Source organism: Harmonia axyridis, chromosome 6, assembly GCF_914767665.1.
Source record: "Harmonia axyridis chromosome 6, icHarAxyr1.1, whole genome shotgun sequence".
Classification (NCBI taxonomy): Eukaryota; Metazoa; Arthropoda; class Insecta; order Coleoptera; family Coccinellidae; genus Harmonia; species Harmonia axyridis.
Genome location: NC_059506.1, coordinates 5,868,083 through 5,890,714, shown reverse-complemented (window position 1 = coordinate 5,890,714; position 22,632 = coordinate 5,868,083). Strand labels below are relative to the sequence as shown.

At 32.7% G+C, this 22,632-nt stretch overlaps 2 protein-coding genes across 12 annotated transcripts in view; one reads left to right on the top strand and one right to left on the bottom strand.

Moving 5' to 3' along the window:
- LOC123682929 (protein alan shepard) overlaps positions 1-19,383 on the top strand; it is a 106,900-nt gene extending 87,517 nt beyond the window's left edge. For all 8 annotated transcript variants that reach the window (XM_045621766.1, XM_045621760.1, XM_045621765.1 and 5 more), the window contains 3 exons: positions 7,721-8,002; positions 10,650-10,988; positions 14,151-19,383. In XM_045621766.1, coding sequence (XP_045477722.1) covers positions 7,721-8,002; positions 10,650-10,988; positions 14,151-14,321 — 792 coding nt within the window. In that variant the 3' untranslated portion in view covers positions 14,322-19,383. The remainder of the gene's footprint in view (positions 1-7,720; positions 8,003-10,649; positions 10,989-14,150) is intronic.
- A 1,663-nt stretch (positions 19,384-21,046) lies between these two features.
- Positions 21,047-22,632, bottom strand: part of LOC123683269 (tuberin) — a 42,483-nt gene continuing 40,897 nt past the window's right edge. For all 4 annotated transcript variants that reach the window (XM_045622200.1, XM_045622197.1, XM_045622199.1 and 1 more), the window contains 3 exons: positions 22,246-22,572; positions 21,646-21,822; positions 21,047-21,421 (listed from right to left, as the gene is read on the bottom strand). In XM_045622200.1, the coding sequence (XP_045478156.1) occupies positions 21,221-21,421; positions 21,646-21,822; positions 22,246-22,572 (705 nt within the window). In that variant the 3' untranslated portion in view covers positions 21,047-21,220. The remainder of the gene's footprint in view (positions 21,422-21,645; positions 21,823-22,245; positions 22,573-22,632) is intronic.

Genomic DNA, 22,632 nt, shown 5'->3' with positions numbered 1-22,632 from the left:
TGAAAAAGTTAGTAATCATGGCTCTATACCGATCACCATTGACTGTAACGTTCTGGCCATCACCGTTTTTGAAGAAGTACGGACCAATGATTCCACCAGCCCATAAAGCGCACCAAACAGTCGGTTTTTCTGGATGTGACGGTGTTTCGACATAATCTTGAGGATTAGCTTCACTCCAAATGCGGAAGTTTTGTTTGTTGACTTAGCCATTCAACCAGAAGGGCGCTTCATCGCTAAACAAAATAAAATGGACGTAGAGCGCGATACGTATTCCGCACAGAACCATTATTTTCAAAATGAAATTGCACTATTTGCAAGCGTATCAACTTCTGCCAACAGCTCAAATTTTCCTGAGAAGGTGCTTCTCTCGATCCAAAAGTGGTTTAGTTTTGCGAACAGTGATTGCAAAATTCGCAACATTTTTGTAGTAAATTTTAATTGATTTAAATGCGTTGTCGAAGCGTGTATCGTCCCATTTTTAGTAATTCTACTTGTCAAATGTCAAAAAAGATGACAGCTGTCCAGATGGTGGGCTATTCAAAATTAAATCTTTTATTGAAAAACCCTTTATTTATTTCAAATTTGTTGCAATTAGTTACCTAGAAAAACTCTGCACTGAGGATATCTATGCGTCCTTCATCCAATTCTGTTAATCGTAACTGTGATAACTATGAAAATTGTCCTCTTGGAGATTTTGAAAAATTGAAAAAACTCGATTTAAATCTATAACGGCTCATATAAAAAATGTCCACTTATTCTTATGATAAATTTGCTGTTGGAAACTGAAATTATTCAATTATTTGTGGCAATTGAAAAAGAGTATGTAGAAATTGTTTAGTTGAATGGGTGAAATGGTATTGGATATTGCATGTTCTGTTTTTTGCGAGTAGTTATCGACATATGATTTTATTACAATCTCAACATCAAAATCCTTCATTCAAAATTAAAAAGTTCTGAACATATAGTATAAAACTTATACATTATTGAAAAACGCATTGATAATTCAAAATTAATGAAATACGTTGACTAATCTTGATACTGCAAGACAATACAATTCCGGGACTTCTAGTAAGGCAACAACAACAACAACATAAATTTGCTATTTTGTCATCACTTTGAAAGAGTTTTTAAATTTGGATGGTGATACTCAGTATGAATATGTTATTTAGAAAAATTCTTTTAAAACAGTTTTGTATTTTTTTTAAACAACTGTATGAACTATTTTTGGAAGTAGAGTCTTTTCATTATTTTTTTTATTTATCCATATTATTCGAATTGAAAAATCGCTCCAAATGGTAAGCAAAATTTGGAAAAAACTCAAAGGAATAATTGTTATAAATGTCATTTATGGATAAAAATATAATATAGAAAGTCGAATATAGTTCCTGCCCTCTCTTCAACTGTGAAGTGGAACATTCAGAAAAAAATTCTAAATAATTTTATATGTAGTTTCAAAAATTATTGGATAAATTCTGTTAATTTACGCTATTTCTATTGAAAATATACACTAGTGTGTTCATGCCTGATCAAAGATTTCTTACTTCTTCTTTAGTCCAATTTTTACAATTCCTGTTTTATCACAGAATTTAATATTTCTGAATCAGTAGATCAAGCACAGCAATTTTAAAAAATTAAGAAATCAATAAGCTTTAAAAAAATCGCACAAACGATATTGAACTATTCGAAGCCTGCCTGTAACAACTCAGTCTCGTGATATATTTGAATTATTCAATTTGATAAAAAATAATAAAATAATTGAGGAAATATTCATTGGAAAGATTTGTCTAGAAAACTGAATATTGTACAAATATTACTTTACATAGAGATTAAATTGAATATAGAGAGCTCGTAGTACATTATTGAAGTAGTTAATCAGTAATAAAAAAAAATTACGTAATTAAGCATTTAGTTATTGAAAAGATTTGAATAGAAAATTGAATATAGTTCAAATAATTATGATTAATTTTAGAGATATTTGTCATTTCGATTCTTAATACACTTTTCCATTAGAATCAATAAAAAATGAATTAACTAAGTGATTTATTATCAATTAAACAAAATAGATGTTGAGTGTAATGTAATTGTTGTGTGACAATTATTAAATTATTGATTGATCTTTAAACCTAATTTATCTTGCATGTATCTTCTTTGATATTTAATTTGAAATTATGTTCCTGTGACAGAATAACAAATAGAAATAACATAACTTGTTTAGAGCACTTGTGCAGTATTTTGGTTGCTAGGGATGAACTAGAATTTTCTTTATTTTTTTCAGATAGTAGAGTAGATTATTGTAATATGCTGTGCATAGATGCATGTGAATAAGGTTATCAGATAACAAATCGATCTATTGTGCGCTTCGAATTTACAAGTCTATTGAAAATAATCTATCCAGATATGGTATCAGTATAATGTATGTAATGAATTTAAAGTCACGATTAAAAAACGAATTCTTTGTCTATGCGCACTTCCTGTGGATTGTCAGAAGAGGGAATAGAGAACTAACCTTAAGATTTACAGATTCCTTTAGCTGATGATTCAATGTATAGAAGGTTCATTTTAATTTTGCTCTCCGGGAATTATACAGGGTGTTCCATAAATATTTCTAAAAAATTCAGGATATTGTTTTCTGAATTATTTGGGGCAAAAAGGTAATTTTGGCCATCACCTATCCGATAATCCTTCGTTTCCGAGATACAGGGCGTTAAATAAATGCAAATAAACAACAAATTCCTCGATATTTTTTAAACGAATTGAGATATTTTCGAACGGAATTTGGTAGAAATCGATACCTCATTAAGATGATTATTTCGCGTTAAACACCTTGTCTTCGGCAACTACAATGGCGTGCGCATAGGGTTGGACTTTCATATTTCTGAAGAAAAAATAGAATTCTTGTGTCTCTTCCAAAAGTTAATTCATTTCTACAATTCTTATTCAATTTAGAACAAGAAGAAGAGAGATATTATAAAGTAGAGCAATATAACAATGAATTTTATCATATCAAAAAGCTATTAAAATCACAAAAATTGTGGAAAATGGCCGTCTCCAACTAGAATCAAAAGTTCATTCTTCCCTTAGATTGCCGTTTGGAAAATATCAAGGAATTTGTTATTTATTTGGAATATATTCAATTTTGAAAACGAGGCATTTTCAGACAAAGGCCTATAGAACCTTTCCTAGTCCAAATATCACAGAGATTAACATCCTAAATTTTTTTGCAATGTTATGAAGTACCTTGTGTATCTATTTGTTAGCTATTTGGTGCAAGTACATATTAACATTAAAGTGATAATAAATTCCATAACTTTCTTGACCTTGGTTTCATTGGAAAATTCGTTATGTGGGTAATTTAAAAATTTTTCCTGATTTTTCAAAAACGTTTTATCGGATTATTGTCTTAACAGATATTTTTAGAACTCTTTGAAAAAAATAGGTGGATGATCTGTATTTTTTCATTAACCACCGAATGTTAGATAGGCTAATGATGCTATTTTTCGAAATATTCGATCCTAAAGATGTCTGAATATATTTACCAAATACTCATGAAAAAAAAAACGAGAAAAACACTGACGTAAAGTCAGGAGCTTTTGAGCGATAATTCATTCATGTGCCAATTGAGTCCTTAGACACCACATAACTGTATATAGGTATATCTGAAGATGCCATTGGGGCATGAATGAATGAGCGCTCAAAAGCTCCTGAGTATCATTGCTTTTTTTCCTATGGTTTGGCTTGAATATTCTATGGTTCTGACGTCGATTTAAATTGTTTTTCTATATAAGGTGGGTCATGGTCGATGGTACCCAAGGTTTTTACGAAGAACGGAAGGTATGATTTTTTTGAAAAATTGGTTTCTTGGGAAGAAACCAATGCTGAAATATTTTAAGCACTACATCGTTGCCATTTATATCGAAAAGTACTAACCACTACGATATTTCAAATAGAATACTCGGTATATTATAACTTTATTTGGTTAGCCGTAGCCACTTAATTATTTTCGTATTAACTTTCTCGTTCCTATCTCTGGCGATTTTTGAGTAGGTAATTGATTTACTTACATCTTCTTTTATGCAGAATATATTATAGTTCCAAAAAACATTAATCATTTCTGTACTTAAAATCCTAGAAAGTTTAAATTTCGGGCATGGATTATCAACATCCATTCCATTTGAGAAAAAAAACACACTTTTTTCATTTTAGTATGTATCGTTGAATCCTGTGATTTTGAACAACCCTGTATGATTAGTGACGCATTTTATTACACTAATGATACATGGGATATTGGTAATCCAAACCCGAAATTCCAGCTTTCTAGGATTCCAAGTACGTACCGAAGTGATTAATATTAAATTGATTCTATGGTTTGCATAAAAAAAAAATAAATCAATCAATTAGTCGAATACCGCTAGAGATAGGCACAAACCGAAAAGACTAATAATATAAGGGAGTGTACTAATTAAAATATCTAAATATTGTTAGTAGTTTTTTAAACAAACGGCAACATCGCATCGACCTTGGCCCACCTTGTATATACATGCAAAATCCCAAATCGGTCGGACCGGCTGTCACAGAAATATCAATTTTTTATCGATAATCTATTTGTGTTTGCTATGGTTTTGATTACGCTGTCAACTCGAAATTCTGCACGAAGCTTGTAATAAATGGTTATTCCAAAGGACTTTGCAATAAGTGGTATCTATCTGGGCAGCTGTCATCTTTTGACATTTGACAAATGAACATTACCAAATATGGAATGATATACGGTTCAACAACCTCTTATTGGAAAACTCTTTATTTCAAGAGGTAGAACTTAAAAACTGAACATTCCTCCAAAATTGCTAAGAAATCATACAGAATTGCTGACATATCAAATACTCCTTTGAGGCTATCTCAGTAAAAGGAACTTATTGAAATTAGGAGCTATAGCTTGAGATACGGTTAAACCTATATGGCCAAATTTCTAAAAAACCTTTGTTCAACGATATCTTGCATGGATTTATATTGTAGCATATTAATGGGAAGGGGCAAGCTCTTGAATTACAACTAATAGTATATTATTTCATAAAGAGGAAAGTATCACTTTTCATGGCGTACTTAGTGAGGCGGGTAATTGAAAGCGAGCCATGAAAAGTAACTACTCCTCCAAATAAAATTTTTTTTTCAAACTTTTTGAAAATCATGAAAATCTGGAGATCTAATTTTAAATAAGATTCATATTAAATATCGATATATGTTATTGATTGATCAATGGTGAATTTGCCTAGTTAAGGTTGTCATGCTAAATTAATTTTGACAGACATGAAGTATACTAGTTGATAGTTATCATTGCTAGGCAACACTTTTCCCCCGGTTGAGGAAAAGCAGAACTTTTCGTTGATCCTGATTTTTGATAAGGATGTGATGCATTTTTACGCAGAATATCGAAAGAAAATCTAATTTTGTAAATACAGGCCGCGATGGCCTATTAGAAGTTTAATTTTGTGCTGAAAATTTGCATATTGGGATTTGATACAATGATCTTTCTCCCTAAAATATTTTCAGACCTCTACAACTTTTGGTTATACCGGTAACAGACTAATACTTTCTTATTTCCAATGGCATACCCAGTATATTATTGCATCATTATATAGCTTGTTTGATGAAAATTTCAGTAATTTGCCAAAACTTGGATATAAACTCAACGGTTCATGAGTTAATGGGAATCTTATGAAAAAAAATGGTTGCGACGTGAACCCACTTTTTTTTAATATTTCTGCAGAAAAAGTATTTTTTTCGAAAAAACCTTTTTCATTTTCGATTCTACCAATATGTAGTATTATAAAACTGTTTGCGGTTTGGAACAAACATGTACAGGTTGTTCATGAGAAGATCATGAATTTGGACAACTCAAATTCAAAAAACTTGAGATTTTCAAATTACAACCTATATTTTTTACTATTTTAGTTAGAAAACCCAATACCTAAAATGAAAACTTCAAAAGTTATCGAAAAAAACATGGACTTGGGAAAAACCGCAATTTACCTAACTGAATAGAGTTTAGTGTTCTGTGGCATACGGAAAGCATAGAAAGAAACTAAAAGTCGATGTTTCGAAAATTAAATTTGACGTTAAATTTCATGAATTGTAATTAATTTTTCGTTTGAAATGTTGAGAATCCATAAACCAATAAAATTTTTAATTACGAATAATTGATTACAATTCATGAAATGTCACATTGAGTTATCCATATATCGACTTTTAGATTATTTATATGTTTTCCGGTAGTTACAGACTACTCTATTCAGTTAGAAATTGCGGTTTTCGTTAGTTCATGTTTTTTCTCGATAACTCCTAGAGTTTTCATTTTAGATATATTGTTGTTTAAGTCTTTTTATACGTAGCATTGAAACCTGTACACTTTTGGCCCAAACAGCAAATACTACATATTGGAAGTATCAAAAATGAAGAAAAAAAACTTTTTCTGCAGAAATTAAAACAAAAAATTAAATCAATTTCGCAACCATTTTTTTCATAAGAATCTCATTAACACATGAACCTTCGAGTTTATACCCAAGTTAAGGCATATTACTGAAAATGCCATCAAATACGCTATCTAATGATGCAATAATATACTGGGTGTGCCACTTGAAATAAGACAGTAGTAATTTTTTTCTGACATAATCAGATGTTGCCAAGGTCTGAAAATATCCTAAGGGGAAAGGATCATTGTCTCAAACCCCAATATGCAAATTTTCAGCACAAAATTATGATTAGTTTTCCATGAACGTCTAATGGGCCATCGCGGTGAATCACCCTGTATATAGATTAACATTCAAACTTCGTACAAAATTTCGTCAGAACCGTAAAAAATTCAAGCAGAATAATGAAAAGAAAGAAGAAAGTAGTGATTGACGTTGGGATTTCTTGAGCGCTTGTTCATTCTTGCACCAATAGCGCCCTTGGAGACCTCAACTGCACCATTGGTTCATAAATGGACGAGAGCTCAAAAGCCTCTCAGTGTTTTCCAAATAAATGTTAATGTGACTTTTGAAAACGCATATGATAAATTTGAATATTTTATTATGTACTAATTTGGAAAAATTGAGGTTAGAAAATACTGATGAATTGGGTCCTGTAAACTTCTAAAGATAGCATGCTTGTTGGTACTTGGCTTAGCGCACTGTTATGTCTCCGGGATAGGTTATAATGTACTAACAATTTTCTGTTTTAAATAAAATCTCTGAATATTTGAGAGAAAATTGCAAACTTCTACTATTTAAAGAGTTTGAATCTATAATTAATTATTTTTAAAGATTTGGTCAATTCATATAGTTCGATATATTCGTCTATAATTTTTAAATTAAAATAACTACATGTATTTAGGGATTCACGGCTTGGCTTGATATTCAAGCTGCTTGGCACAAGCTCAAGTAGCTTGAGCTTGACTTGAAATCGACTCAAGTTCAAGTCAAGTAGTAGTATTTCAATGTCAAGTATTTATTTATTAAATTCTTGACTTGACATTGAAAAACTACTACTTGACTTGAACTCGAGTCGATTTCAAGTCAAGCTCAAGCTACTTGAGCTTAAGTCAAGTAGCTTGAATATCAAGCCAAGATGTAAATCCCTACATGTATTGATTCAAATCATATACTATTCATCATTTTCATTGTGTATTGTAAATTGTCTCTTTTGATTCTAATTGTCGATTACCGATTTATTCAATTTTGCATTACAGCAACAAGAACAAGATCCGACAAACTTGTACATCGCAAATTTACCTCCTCACTTCAAAGAAGCAGATTTGGACGGACTTCTTAGCCAATATGGCAGCGTCATTTCCACCAGGATTCTTAGAGATTCAGCTGGAATTTCCAAGGGGGTGGGATTCGCCAGAATGGAAAACAAGGAGAAATGCGAAAAGATCATCCAATACTTCAACGGCAAAACAATACAGGGCTGCAAGGAGCCCCTGCTGGTCAAATTTGCTGATGGAGGAAACAAGAAGAAGATCTATAAGGTGATTGATGTGAATATATTTGAGTATTAGGTGCGCAACTAAGTTTCCGCTGTTTGTCAATATATGGCTTCAGCAGTGCTGGTTACAGTGACTCAATAAAACACAGAGGCGACAATTCGTTCAAATTGAGCCTAAAAATGGCGAACCATAAAGCTTTGCCATAGAACTTAAGAATACAATTGACTAAACTGAACTGACACTTTGTCAAAATTAAAATTATTGGGCCTGATAGTATATAGAACAAATTTATTCAACTGAAGAATACTACAGTCACTTAATAAATGGACCTTATATTTTTAATAATTCCCAAAAATCAGGTGAAGGTAAACAAAAAGCCGCCATATTTAGGCTCACCCTATCAAAAACGAGACCACGCGTGTCGCCTCTTTTGGAGGTTATAAATGGTTAATCTCTTTTAATTTGAAAACAACTAAGAGTTCTTAATGGCACTGAAGGGTATTTGCTCCATAATTGAAATAATAAAGATTTTGAGTGTTAGATGTCATGAAAAATGTTCATACACAATAATCTGAAATAAAAATGACAACTGCCAAGCCGAGTGGGCATGATTATCGAACCTAACCAGAAAAAAGTACGGTTGCTCTGGTGAACTCAGAGGAATTTTCCTCTGAGCTGGTGACAGATAACTCACTGAAGTTTGAGGAAACAGTGAGCAATTTGATATATAGGAACCACCAATTTAACCAAGTATGTAACAAGGTGATATACGGACCATATCCATGATAAACAAACTGCTTTAGCACATAATTGATTATGTTTTGGCGTCATATACTTTTGGTTGAGTGAATATGTGCCGAATAATCGTCATTTGCGGGAAGAGTTGATTATCTTCTTTCATTGATTTGGATTTGATTTGATTTCAATTCGAAGAAAACGGCGACTGAAGCGCATTGAGAGCTCTAAAAAGTTTAAGGAGATGCTATGGCTATGGGATTGATTCCCATAGTTATTTCGATGTTGACTATCGTCTGCGTGAAGGAAGGCCAAAAGGAAGGCTCAATTGGAGATATTGCTTGATCAGGATCCATACGAAACGCAAGAAAAGTTTTCTTCAGCAGTAGTAGTGGTATAAATGATTCAAAAACAGGTAACTTGAGTTCCCTATGAATTGAGGCCAAGGGACTTTTCACCTGTCAACAACTGCTTCAGCGACAAAAAAAGAAGGGTTTTCTTCATCACGTCGTGACGGATGATGATGAAAAAAGGATCTATTAAAGCAACACAAGAAAAATAAAATCATGGGGACTGCCCGGTCATGCTTTTACGTCATCGCCTCAAACGAATATTCACGCTGCGAAAATTATACTGTGTATTTGGTGAGACCAGGTCGGTGTTATTTATTATGAGCTGTTGGAAACGAGTGAAACCATTACTGGGCAACGGTATTGACTTCAATTGATTCGATTTAATCCAGCACTGCGCGAAAAATGGCCACAATCCGAGCAGAGACATGTTGAAGTGGTTCCACTCACAGCATGACAACGCTCGGCCTAACGTTGCTAAACCAGTTAAAACCATCTGGAAACGCTCAAATGGGACGTCCTACCACACCCGCTGTATTCCCCAGATATTGTGCCGTCAGATTATCACTTGTTGATGGCACATGGTCTGGTTCATCAGCAGTTCCACTAATATGAAGACGTCAAAAAAAAATGGCTTAATTCGTGGATAGCCTTAAAAGATGGACACTTTTACCGTAATAGTCCGGGAGCCAGGTGCAAATTTGGTTGATTATTTCCTCTCGAGAGATACTTGGTGAGATGCATCAGATAATAGTAATAAAAAGTCTTGTGAACGTCAGCTACGACTCGGTTGGGGGGGGGAGAGCAGCGGCGGCAGCCCCCCAAACACGAAGAAAAAAAAATACATTCAGTCATTTCCTCCCAACTGAAAATTTGTCAAATTATAGCTAACCCAATATCTAGACGAAAAAATACAATCAGCTGGCTATAGCATGGTGGAATATACGTCAGCTGGTGCCTCAAACATGAGAAAAAAAATTATATTTTCAATGACAGCTCTGACAGCGACTCTGATAATGAATCAGAGAGTGCCACACTCGCGAGAAAAGGACTTTCTCCACATGTTGCACAATAATATTCAGTTACTTCCACTCTCTGCTTCAGTATCAGAGTCGCTGTCAGAGCTGTCATTGAAAATTTTTTTTTTCATGTTTGAGGCACCAGCTGACGTATAATCCACCATGCTATAGCCAGCTGATTGTATTTTTTCGTCTAGATATTGGGTTAGCTACAATTTGACAAATTTTCAATTGGGAGGAAATGACTGAATGTATTTTTTTTTCTTCGTGTTTGGGGGGCTGCCGCCGCTCTCCCCCCCAGCAGAGTTGCAGCTGACGTTCACGAGGCTTTTTATTACTATTACCTGATGCCTTCTACTAATTACCGTTTGAGAGGAACTTGGTCATGTATATCTGTTACTGGCTCCCGGACTATAACGGGATGCAAGCTCTATCAGAAAGATGGGCAATACTTTCAATGATTTATGTCTCCATTTTCTCACAGTAAAGTTGCATTTTCACCAAAAAAACAGCAGGAACTTAGTTGCGCACCTTATAGTTCTCTCATGTCGTATCTTTTTCTAACGTACGTTCTTTCACATTTAGAACAACGAGAACTCCAAGATGTGGCGCGATGGAACAGAGGGTCTTTCAACTGTCGGCTACGACCATTCCATCTCGACAAACGGAGTAGCTACGACCCACATGATGCCGGCAATTTCCAGCTACAATAGGTCTTACGCCCCGTTCGCCGCAGGTTTCGCAGGACCTCCTCCATGGGTTCAGGGTTACGTGCTGCCCTCTATGCACACGGTCGACGATACCTATTCGCTGCCAGGACACTTGACCGCTCCTTACAAGAACGATGGGCAGGGACCCAGAAACATTCCTGTTATGCTACCATCACCTGAATCCATGCCATACGGGATGAACATGATGTCATCTGTAAGTTTTTCAATTGATAGTTGCTTAGGATTCTAGATATACAGGGTGTCCCATAAGTGGCACGTCACAGTGACACCGGAGGTAGGTCAGCTAAAGAGGGACCTAACCAGCCTAACATGACCCCAGTAAAAGTTGCATGGTTTTCGAGTTATTACCAAATTACGTTTTTTAGTGAATTTTCACCTTTTTTAACATTGTCAGGGTCAGAATTCTGCTGGAAAGCTCTCGAAGCTTATTTTTTTTGTTGTAATGGAATCTTAAATAGATGACATGAGTATGATTCTGTCAAAAAGTTATGTGGATTTCCGTAAATTAATGGATAAATCTTGATTTCAATTGCTAGCAAAACGAGAACTACGACTTTGGACACCTGCTGTGAAAAAAAAATCCTTGAAGCAAAACGAGCAAGTAACATAAAAAAAAATTGGGCATTTTAGACAGATTTAGAAATGGTACAATACACGAATCTTATGCCCATAAAACTAGGTATTTTCATCATTTTACCGATGCCCTACTTAACTAAGTTGAAACTAGGAACCCCGCTATCAGGTAATTTTGCCGCTTGCTATGACATTACATTTGATACCGGGCTTTGTTATTATTTGTTAAAGTCACAATAGGGAAAAAGATGGATTAGGGGAAGCGAAAAAGGAATATTATTGAAAAAAAAAGGTAAATTAATTAAAAACTGACTCAACTTTCGATTATTTATTTAATTCTTAAATCTAACTTACAGTAAATGTTCAAACTGTTTCCCTCGGACTCTAATGCATAAATGACACCGTTTTATAAAATTACGATTCAATTTTCTTAAACTAATTTCCGATATGGTCCGGGCTGCGTCGAATACGCGTTCACGCAATTCTTCCTCGCTTCTTATTGGACCATATCGGAAATTAGTTTAAGAAATTTGTCCCGGTATCAAATGTAATGTCATAGCAAGTGGCAAAATTACCTGATAGCGGGGTTCCTAGTTTCAACTTAGTTAAGTAGGGCATCGGTAAAATGATGAAAATACCTAGTTTTATGGGCATAAGATTCGTGTATTGTACCATTTCTAAATCTGTCTAAAATGCCCAATTTTTTGATGTTACTTGCTCGTTTTGTTTCAAGGATTTTTTTTTCACAGCAGGTGTCCAAAGTCGAAGTTCTCGTTTTGCTAGCAATTGAAATCAAGATTTATCCATTAATTTACGGAAATCCACATAACTTTTTGACAGAATCATACTCATGTCATCTTAAATAACTATTTAAGATTCCATTACAACAAAAAAAATAAGCTTCGAGAGCTTTCCAGCAGAATTCTGAACCTGGCAATGTTAAAAAATGGTGAAAATTCACTAAAAAACGTAATTTGGTAATAACTCGAAAACCATGCAACTTTTACTGAGGTCATGTTAGGCTGGTTAGGTCCCTCTTTAGCTGACCTACCTTCGGTGTCACTGTGACGTGCCACTTATGGGACACCCTGTAGATAGAAAATATAAGTCTCTTTACGAAATCACCCAAATAAGAGGTATAAGAAAGAATAAGAAATGTTTATTCACAAATAAACATGTTTGTATAAACGTAAAAATGGAAAGTCTTCACCGCAGAAATATAATTCAATGTCACCGCTGATAAGATTATGGACATGTAGCGGGGTGCATTTTTTTTGTCTCCTATAGGGCTAGCCCAACCAGGTGCTCTACTTCATTAGGGAAAGAAGACGCGCGAAACAACTCCGATTCCTAGGTGGTTTGCGCAACTCGCACATTTATTAAGCATGTCTTCAACGTACATGCAAAAAAAATTGTGCATATACACCTATATTGTTATATTCATGTTTGAAATGATAATTAATTTTTTTTTTCCTACAACTGCTTTGGAAAGTAGCGTATTCTTCATAGCTTACTCAATTTCGAAACTATGTATTGCTCATAATGTGGGAAATATTATTCCCACGGCACTTTGCCCACACCTCGCTTGGTAAACCAATGAAATTGGGCTTTTGAGTCGTTTCTATGGAGACAAAATAAATTAGCACATACTGTCAACGAAGGTCATTTTGATTTGAATCAAGTCAATTACTTGAATTATTGAAATTTATGCAGTTGTAGGAAAACATGTGGAGAAAGTCCTTTTCTCGCTCGTGAGTTTGCGGCACTCGCCTTTCAGGCTCGTGCCACAAACTTCCACACTCGCGAGAAAAGTTGGACTTTCCCCACTTGTTGCACAATATACTATTTCGTTAGATCAGGTTTATTTCAGTTGGGTTTTTATAAAATTTCTCAATTTAGCTCTCTCATTTAATAGGTTCTGCATTTATAATTCTTTAGATCATTGGGTAGTTTATTTCTCCCCACGATACATTGGCAACACAATTTAATTCTTTATTCTTCTATGAATAGTTGGTATATGCACAAATAATAAATAGTATTCGATATTCAGATATCATGTTAACTTCAATAACATTTTATTTAAACATCTAGAAAACTGTAGGTATAAATGTAAATGAATCCTTTGAGCTAGGAAAAAAAAATGAATGACACATTTTCGGGCTCGATTTTTTGAGAGAATTGATTTGGTAAAAACCGCAACCTCATAAATTCAAGCTATAAGGAAAAAATTGGAAAATGGCGTGAAATGAAAAGTTCTCATTACTATATTACTGGTGCTATCAACATGAAACAAAAACATTCTACAGGCACTTTTTCATCAGAATCCATTGGTGTAATCATTTGTTTTTATTGCCATTCATTCTGAAGTTATAATACAAACTTGTGTTTTTTTTTTAAATGTAAACCATAAAAATTTCTATAAGAAATTTAATCGCTTAATTTGTCCCTTTTCAAAAATTTATAACATGATATATAAATTTCTTATAAAACTATAAATATCCCAACAACCCAAATTTTTCCATTAGTTTCACTATTGACTTAAAAATTTTCACCAGTTTATTCAATTTTATCTATTTCAATGCGTTGTTGAAGCGTGTTTTTCCATGTTTAGTAATGGCGTATTTTTTACTTGTGAAATGTCGAAAGATGACATCTTTAAACATGAAAGCTGCCTAGAAAGCGGGATGTTCAAAATGAAACCTCTTATTGGAAAACCTTTTACTTATTAAAATTCTAAAATAAAAAGGTAACAATTAGTAGCATGTCTTTCAATTTTTTTCAGTTGTCTGCCCAAATGAGTGCAATGCACATTGGTACCTCACCTTTCATGTCTCAGTACCAATTTTATCCATCAATGATACAAGCAGTGCCCATGACAGATTCAGAGAATACACCAAATGCTGCTAGTCCGGAAGATCCATACCAAGCTTATCAACCAGCACAACCAAAGTAGAAACAAAATAAGTTAAAGTAAGGAACGGAAAAATTTCTTGGAATGTGTTTGTGGACAGTTATGATTTTATTTATTTCTAATGAAACTTCGGGAATTTTTTCGAACCCTTTTCTACCTTAGATTTGAAGGAATCGATTGGTTAGTTAGTTTAACCAGAACCTTTATTTGATAAGAGGAACTTCTTATCGGAATAGTTTATTTATTGATGAAAATTCTCCTTCAACTCTATTGCTCAGAAATTGGTCGCAATCTGAAGTATTTCTTTCAAACTAAAGTTTTGCGCATGAAGCATAATTCTAAGTTTATAAAATTGAAAATGTTTAAAAGATTTTTGAATGTAGTTTGTAGGGATTAGAAAGGGAGAAACATCCCTTGGTTAATTTATAGAATAACTTAAAAAGGAATATTCCTTTTATATTGATTTATCTGTCAGTTAATATTTGTTCGTCTTGGTTTGAAATAGTTTCAAGAAATCTATAAATGACTGAATATAAGTGTAAAGTAGGTATTTTTGATACAGTATGTTCCTAGATACAAAATTGTATTGAAAATCCATCAAATATCACAGATTGTCTGTGTAAGAAAGCCAAATTCGAAGTTTTCTATTTCGTTACATTTTTTGCTTGACAAAATGTGAGTGTAAATATGTTGAACCAGACTGCGAGTTTCTTACATAGATAGACATTCTTCAAAATAGTGCTGCTCTTCAACATCACAAACCCGGTGTTTAATAAACTTTTTACCATTTTTATTAATTTGCTGAGGAATAGACAGGCGATTGGTGAATTTGTTTTTGGTGTGGAGAATTCAGTTGAATATTTATCATTCATTGAGATTAATGGTGTTTTTGAGTAACGAACACTTATTGTCGTGTCTCTCTTGTGACTGCAGTTATCAAATCTGTGGTGAGTAACTAATTTAAAGAAATACATAAATATTCTTGTGTTTTTTCACGGTTTATTAACTATTGTGATGTGAAAGAACAGCACATATTATGTAGAATAGATAAATGTAGATAGTATTGAAAAAGTAATAGAACACTTGACGCCGTGATGAGTAAGATCATTCGAAAAGCAACTATGAAGATGGCGAAGCAACTGATGAAATATGATCTTCCCGCCGCTAGGCATAGCATAGGTAAATTAAGTAATTTTATTTTTTGATGAAGATCTTACATAGGTAGTTGTATATTCATGATGAGATTATAATGCTCATAACAAATCAAAGGAAACTTCCCCGTCTTAATAACAACAAAAATGTGGTAAGAATAAAATTGGAAGATTGAAAGGAAGGGACATTTCTCTTCGGACAAGTTGATTTCTGTTCATTCAATTTACAGATTTGGGGCTCCCAAATTTTTGAATAACTCACGAATAGCAACCATGAATACATAAATTCAAATATAAAAAAAAACTTTTTTAATATGTTACTTTCTATACGACAAAATGAAATCAATACGATGTAAACAATTTTGAATTGACACTTCGATACAATTTTATTCTACCACCCTAAATATTAAAACTTCCAAATTGTCATCTAATATTGAACATTATTTTTTGTCTGTTCCAAAATAGTGTCAAATCGGTGTGTATGTTTGTCACATTTCATTTTATGCTCGTGTTAATTCTTAGGCTGCTGTTTCAAATAGAAAAGACTCAATCGTTATGTCCGAAGGTTTTAGCAAATATTCTAATAACGAGTTTTCAGATATAATTTTTTTCATTGGCAATGGTACATAGATCAGCTCCTTGGGTTTCGATGATGAGTCTTTTCCATTGTTACTGCGGCCCAACTTCAACTTATGTTTATTTTGTGTTCTGTCACTTGTTCGAAAATAGAATCTGATTTCTTTTCCTTGTCAATCAAAAAATTGAACTACTGAAAACACTGATATGACAATATTGATATTTTCAGATGGGTAGTTTTTGTTCTTTTCAGAAACTGATATCAAATGTGAATAATACGCTGTCAAAGAGTCAACATATGTCCAAAGCGTTCAGAATACAGGGTGATGTGAAAATTGAAAGCCAAATTTTCGTATCAGATTTTTGAACCAAAAAGAAGGCGTAAAGATTCACGAAATCTCATCCTATATCAAGATTCTGCAAGTATGGGTCAATTCGATATTTTTCTCATCATTAAGATTTGAGGAAAAATTGAAATAATTGAATTGCCTCATCTTGTGGCATATCTCAGCTGGACTTAGAGATTGAGAAAAATTGAAAATATTCACACCTTTAAGTGCTATGTAAAAAAGACTTGCTATCTTTATGGGTTGAGGAACCACCCTTGAAATTTGGGAGTCCACTTTTCCTTTGTTAGCATAGGACAAGCCAAATTTTTCGATATTACTTGATTTTTAAAATTTTGGATGTATGTTATTCTCACCAAAAATAAAGACCAGCCTTATTTTTTTCAAAGCTCCAGGTGGTTACTACACTCGTGACAATTGTACTTCAATTTGATCTCAAAATCGAAATAACGCTCTGAAAAGTAAGAAAACTGCTAGCCATGTCATCGTCTAGGTTGATTTGTTAGATTTTTTCATTGATTCACATTCCACTCCACCGTTGTCCTTTTAATTAGTTGTCATTTGTCGAATTTGTTTTCATTTACAAAAGTTTCCCTCCCTATTTGTACAGTTATTGTATAGTGCAATTTTGTTTTTGTTTTTCTAGATTTATTTATTGAAAGATATATCAGATGGGATTCTTTTTTAAATGGATTTAATCAAACTTTCTTTTCGAAGTCGAATGGTACTGGGGTACCGGTTGTAAGAACTGTGATTTTGAATTATTAAGTCATTTAATTTGTATAGTCGTATCTAAGGGAAGTTGTAATATAATCGGCAAGTATTCATACTGGAGTGTCACTATTATCTTGCAAAGGCAAAACGAAGCCTGCGAAATGGATAAGGGCTACCTGGTCATTAAATATTTAATATTCTAGATAATTTATTGACAGAAAAATATTCATATACATACAAGAATAATATTTAATATATTTATTGCGCAATAGTTTTTTTTTGTAAATAGGTTCATAAATTTTTAGATTGTTGTTTGTACACATGTTTTAAAGCTACATTTTCCTTTAGTGTGTTTCGATTGAATCTAAAATATTAAATGACATCTAAGGACCGGGTTTTTTGAAATGTGGACATTATTAGAACTCGTGCCTTTTCAGATTGTCCGTTGACAGGGATATACTGAAAAATATTTTAATATATTTTTTTATCTCGATGTTTTCCAGAGGAACCGTAAACAAGTTTTCAACTTTTGGAGTTTCTGTGTTGTAGACAAATGTGTGTTTTCTTAAATGTATGCTTTTATCCCATAGACGTCTCTTGAAAGTTCAAAACCATGAATCCGTTTCTCGTATTACATCACGATTTTACAGCAGACGATTAATTCTGGACAGTTGAACAAAAAAATGTATAATATGGATATCGATTTGTATTGAGAGAATGAATGTATATTGCAAACACTACTGAATCGCTCAATGATTTTTGCTGTTTAACATATGTAAAAATTCTTGTTGATAACAAAATCATTTTATTTTTTGGAGGAGTCCCAATAAATGGGTCAGATATTTTATAGATGGTATACGTGATATCGATTAGTTACAGATCTATTTCGACACTATACTAATCCTACTTTTATATTTTCTTGTATTTCTTCTTTCTAATTTTTATTTCTTAGTCTTTTGAATTGATATTTTAAAAATTTATACATTTTTATTGCTTTTCATGATTCTTTCATTACTTTTACTGTATTTAATATTGATAGCCCATGGTTTTTTATTTTTCTTTGAGATGTCGTATCAAAGGTTAGAGTTTATCTTGAAGAGGCACGTTATATCCCCTGCTATTGCAGTTGTGTCTTATCAAGCTCTTGGTCCAAATTGATTTGTGTCATAGGAGTTAAATGACTATGTGGTTTACCACGGTTAGTTATCACCAACATGTGAGAAAGCATGTTTTAATGGCGATTTAATAGGGAATTGCAAACAACTTGAATTTATTCTCTGTTCTGAACAGCATTTTTTTCAAAACTATCTAAGGAGAACATTTTTGAATAAATTTCCCAAAAATGAAAATTAATCAAATGGTGTGAGGTAATATTTCCAAACTGATTCTTTTTTGAATTGAACCGAATGTTTGGACTACTTCAGAAGAATGTTTAAAGCTAGCAAATGCTCACAAAATACTTAATTATTGATTCTCCATATTTCATGATTGAATACACAAATGTATGAAAATGGAGCAAGTTTTTCTGCAACCTTTATAATGCAATAGAAACTGACACCACATTGAATGTTTTCATTGGTTTCTTATCATCAAAAGTTGATTGCAGAAAAGTAAAATTAACCATTCAATAGTTCATCGCATAATATTCCATCAAAATTGACTTTGGTAAGCCCGATACAAGGAAAACAATAATTTTATATTTTTATAAAGGAAATGTCTGAATAGCTAAAACCAAAAATTATATGGACAACATTCGAAGATATAAAATTTTACATGTAACTGATAAAACTCGGTTTATTTTCGTATACCACGAAGGTATCGCATAGTTTTAGACCTATTATTATCGAAAAACGACTACCTATAGGTGTAGATTGGGAACAGTTCCAATATTTGTAAAAAGTATGCGCATAGCCGCATTTAATTTAAGAATAGCTTTCAGATTAGTGCTTAGTGCAGTATGTTAAATTATAGAGTAGTAAAAACAAGCGATATTTTAGAAAACCTAGAATAGATTTAGTTCTTAAGATGAATGAAATAAAAATTGACTAGATTTTGTTTGGGATGGTAGTTAAATGTTATATATAGATATATTGAGCTGATATTTAGAGTTTCCGATAACAATGAAGGGACCTCTAGTTATGGCAGTGTTATAGTCAGTGCGACCCTTACAAACTCTAGTTAATGTAAAAAATGCAGAAAGTTTAGATAATAAGTCAATGTTTTTTATTGTTGTTTAAGTTAAATGAAAGATATGTTTGTTTGATTTCTTTTTTATTGTAAGTCCCATTGTGTTGGAAATACATTGTATTTGTCCACTATTGTTTTTTTAATGAAACTTATAGTTTTCAATTGATACCCGACGTTGACAGAAGTAACCAAAAAAGTATTTTTGAAAGCATATATCCGCTTTTGCTCACACCGATTGCTGTTTATTGTGTCCTAAGTTCTTTCAAGAAAATTATTGCCATATATACAGGGTGTATATGAATAGTTGCGAAAAAATTTAGGTGGTGATTCCTTGTCAAAAAATGGGGTGGGTCTTTCATATAAACTTTTTTTTTGAGTCCCTCCCTATATTCACTAACAATTTCATGATATTACAAAAATATCAGTACAATACATCTCATAAATTACCAATTATGAAGGAAGAGAAATTATGTATTTCCACCTTGAGTCCACATCGTACAATTCAAGATGCATTGGATTATTAATCAAAAATTTCATACTGAGCCTGTAGTATTTTGACATGAGGTTTTGACCTAACTTCGCGAGAATTATTTGGTTTGAATATCATTTCATACTACTACATAAGGTGTTCCACCATTGACAGTAAACGCTGAAATTTTTTATTTTTTTTACACAGTATCATTAGGCTCCATTAGAACTACATTTTTGAATTTTTTTTTTTTTATTATTATTATTATTAAACAAAATTACAGAGTTGAGGTACATTAAACCTATAAACTCTAACTGAAAATTATCCATAATACAACTGTAGAGAAAGAGAAAAAAAAACAGAGATAAGTGAAATTTACAAAAAGCTACAAAAATGATATTATCAACAACCAAAAACCTAACAATGTATACACTTCAATTGTTTGGTAATACACAGGGTTTACCTACCAAAAAAGTGTTATGACTATGCATATGTTTTTTCTTATGGAACACCTGTTTTTTATTGAATTATCAGACTGTATCAATAAATGAACTGTAGTTTGTTCGAAATTTCATATGCTAAAACTTACTGTTTTTGGGATATTTCGATTTTTCTTGTGAAAAACCTAATAACTTTGAAACGAATTATCAATTATTTGAATGAGATTTAAAAAGTGAATACTAGAAGAACGAAGGTGAGTACTGACTTTGATGATCATTGGGAACTACCAGTTATTCAAAATGAGACGCTTCATTGATGACTTAATCAAACGTTAATAATGAGCTTATTTCAAATGGCTTTATGTCAATATGAACTAAATCTAATGTATATGTATAGAAAAAAGGAAAAGCTGTCAAACTGGTGGAACCCAGATGTAGCCGAAACATTAATTTTCAACTAAAGCCCCACTAGATTGTTAGAAGGTTTGAAGAAAAAATATTCTTGTTACCTATGTGAACACTATATGACCGCCTCTGATCATTTTTCATACCATCCACTGTTAGCTTTGATAGATGTTTCCTTTGACTGCAGAGCACTGTTGCCAACATTTGAAATGTTACAGGAACGGTAATAGGTGCAGAATGGCATAATATCATTTTCAACAACGATCCACAAGCTCTTTATATAGCTGTGTACTGTTTAAAAACTATCAGTGCTGCCCAAAAGTCAGTTTGAACTACTTTAATTATTAAAAAAAAACAGTATAACAACAAGCCAATAACCTTAAAAATGGCCATAAAAACATAATAATAACAAGAAAGAGTACTGCAATATTAGCTAAAAAAACTAAACTTTCAAGGTAGGTGAAAAAAAAATTCAGGTTTTTGATTAATTGCAATAAAATTTATTTCAGAAAAACTAATACATATTTTAAACCTTCCATGAAGTTTCAAATCAATTATTGTGAAAATATCTTACTTTGACCATTTTCATTAATGGTTGAAAGTTTTTTTATAAAAAAAAAATAGTTATAAATATTTTGAACATGAACACATCCTATGTATATTCGGTAAAATCTTCCATCTGCTTTTGTCTGGATTTCGAGTTAGAATTCAAACTATCAGCTGGAGGAGGGGAGTCCATTGCCTCAATTACTCTAGTCCTAATTTTCTTGATTTGTCTGAGTCTTTCCAGCCAATTGGAAGCATAAGGACTTTGGGAATTTGTATGGAGCGATCCATGTACTAAAGAAGCCAACTGAAATGGACAAATAAATTGAATTAAAAGGTCACAAGAAATGTGCAATTACAAAATGTGCTAACACAAAAACCACCTACAAGTGAAAAACACAAAAAACTCACAATTGAATAGGAGTTAGAAATAAAGGTTATTATTATTAAAATAAAATACATTGACTCAAATAAAGTGCATAAACCAAGTTAACACATTCATTCATATTGAAAACGAAAACACTTTCTTACATTAGCATGGAGTGCCAACTGTCTGGCAAGTATTGCAACACTTTGATCTGACACAATCTTGGTCTCTTGACAACCAGCTCCCATTAAATTGATTAATTCTTCTTTACATTTCACTGTGACCCTGTTTAAATTTTGATCCATTGGTTGTATAATTACAGATGCAAAATTAAATTGACTCTGAAAATAAAAGAAACCTAAATTTTGTGAGCAATGAAACAAAAAAATATCAACTTCAATATAATATTAGAATTGAAATCGATTATAAAAATATTGCTATCTTTTGAAAATCAATAGATAGTGTTTTTTAAGAGGAATGAGATTCTGAAAAGAAAAACGTTTATTCCCTATGAAAAAATCTACTTGACCTTGAAGTCAAACTCCAAGGTCACATTGAATGTCTGTACTCAGTGTCCCCCTGAAGACTAGGAAACTTTCATTTGAAACATTTTTTGATCCAGGCTCTTTCCAAGGAGTTATATCAGTGGATTTTTCACAATGGGTCACCCTGTATTTTATCAGAAACAGAAATTGAGAAGACAGGAAAAGGTTAGGGAGAAAAAAGGAGAAAATAAATCTATCTAACTTACAATACCAACTCACCCTAATTGTACTCATATTATACTCTTCCCCACTCTCGTTATAAACAATGGTAACATTATCGTTACCGATATGCAATTTCTTTGAATAACAATTCGGATCAGACTCTTTATTAGGCATCAAAGTAGCTACATGGAAAATCATTTTGACCAAATCGTCCTGCCACATGTAACTGAACTTGCCATCGTCTCCGTTTTGTGATAATCCTCCCAGAAAATGGAGTTGGGGGTCTACATCTTGAAGTTTGAACAATGTGCCCAACTTACGAAGAAATTCCCCATACCTAATGGAACCGAAGGTGTTTCTCAATATTTCACTCTCCTTGTTCGCCTGCAGGAATAGATTCTAAAATTACTAAATCATTTTCTTTGTGTATGAGTATTGATTATT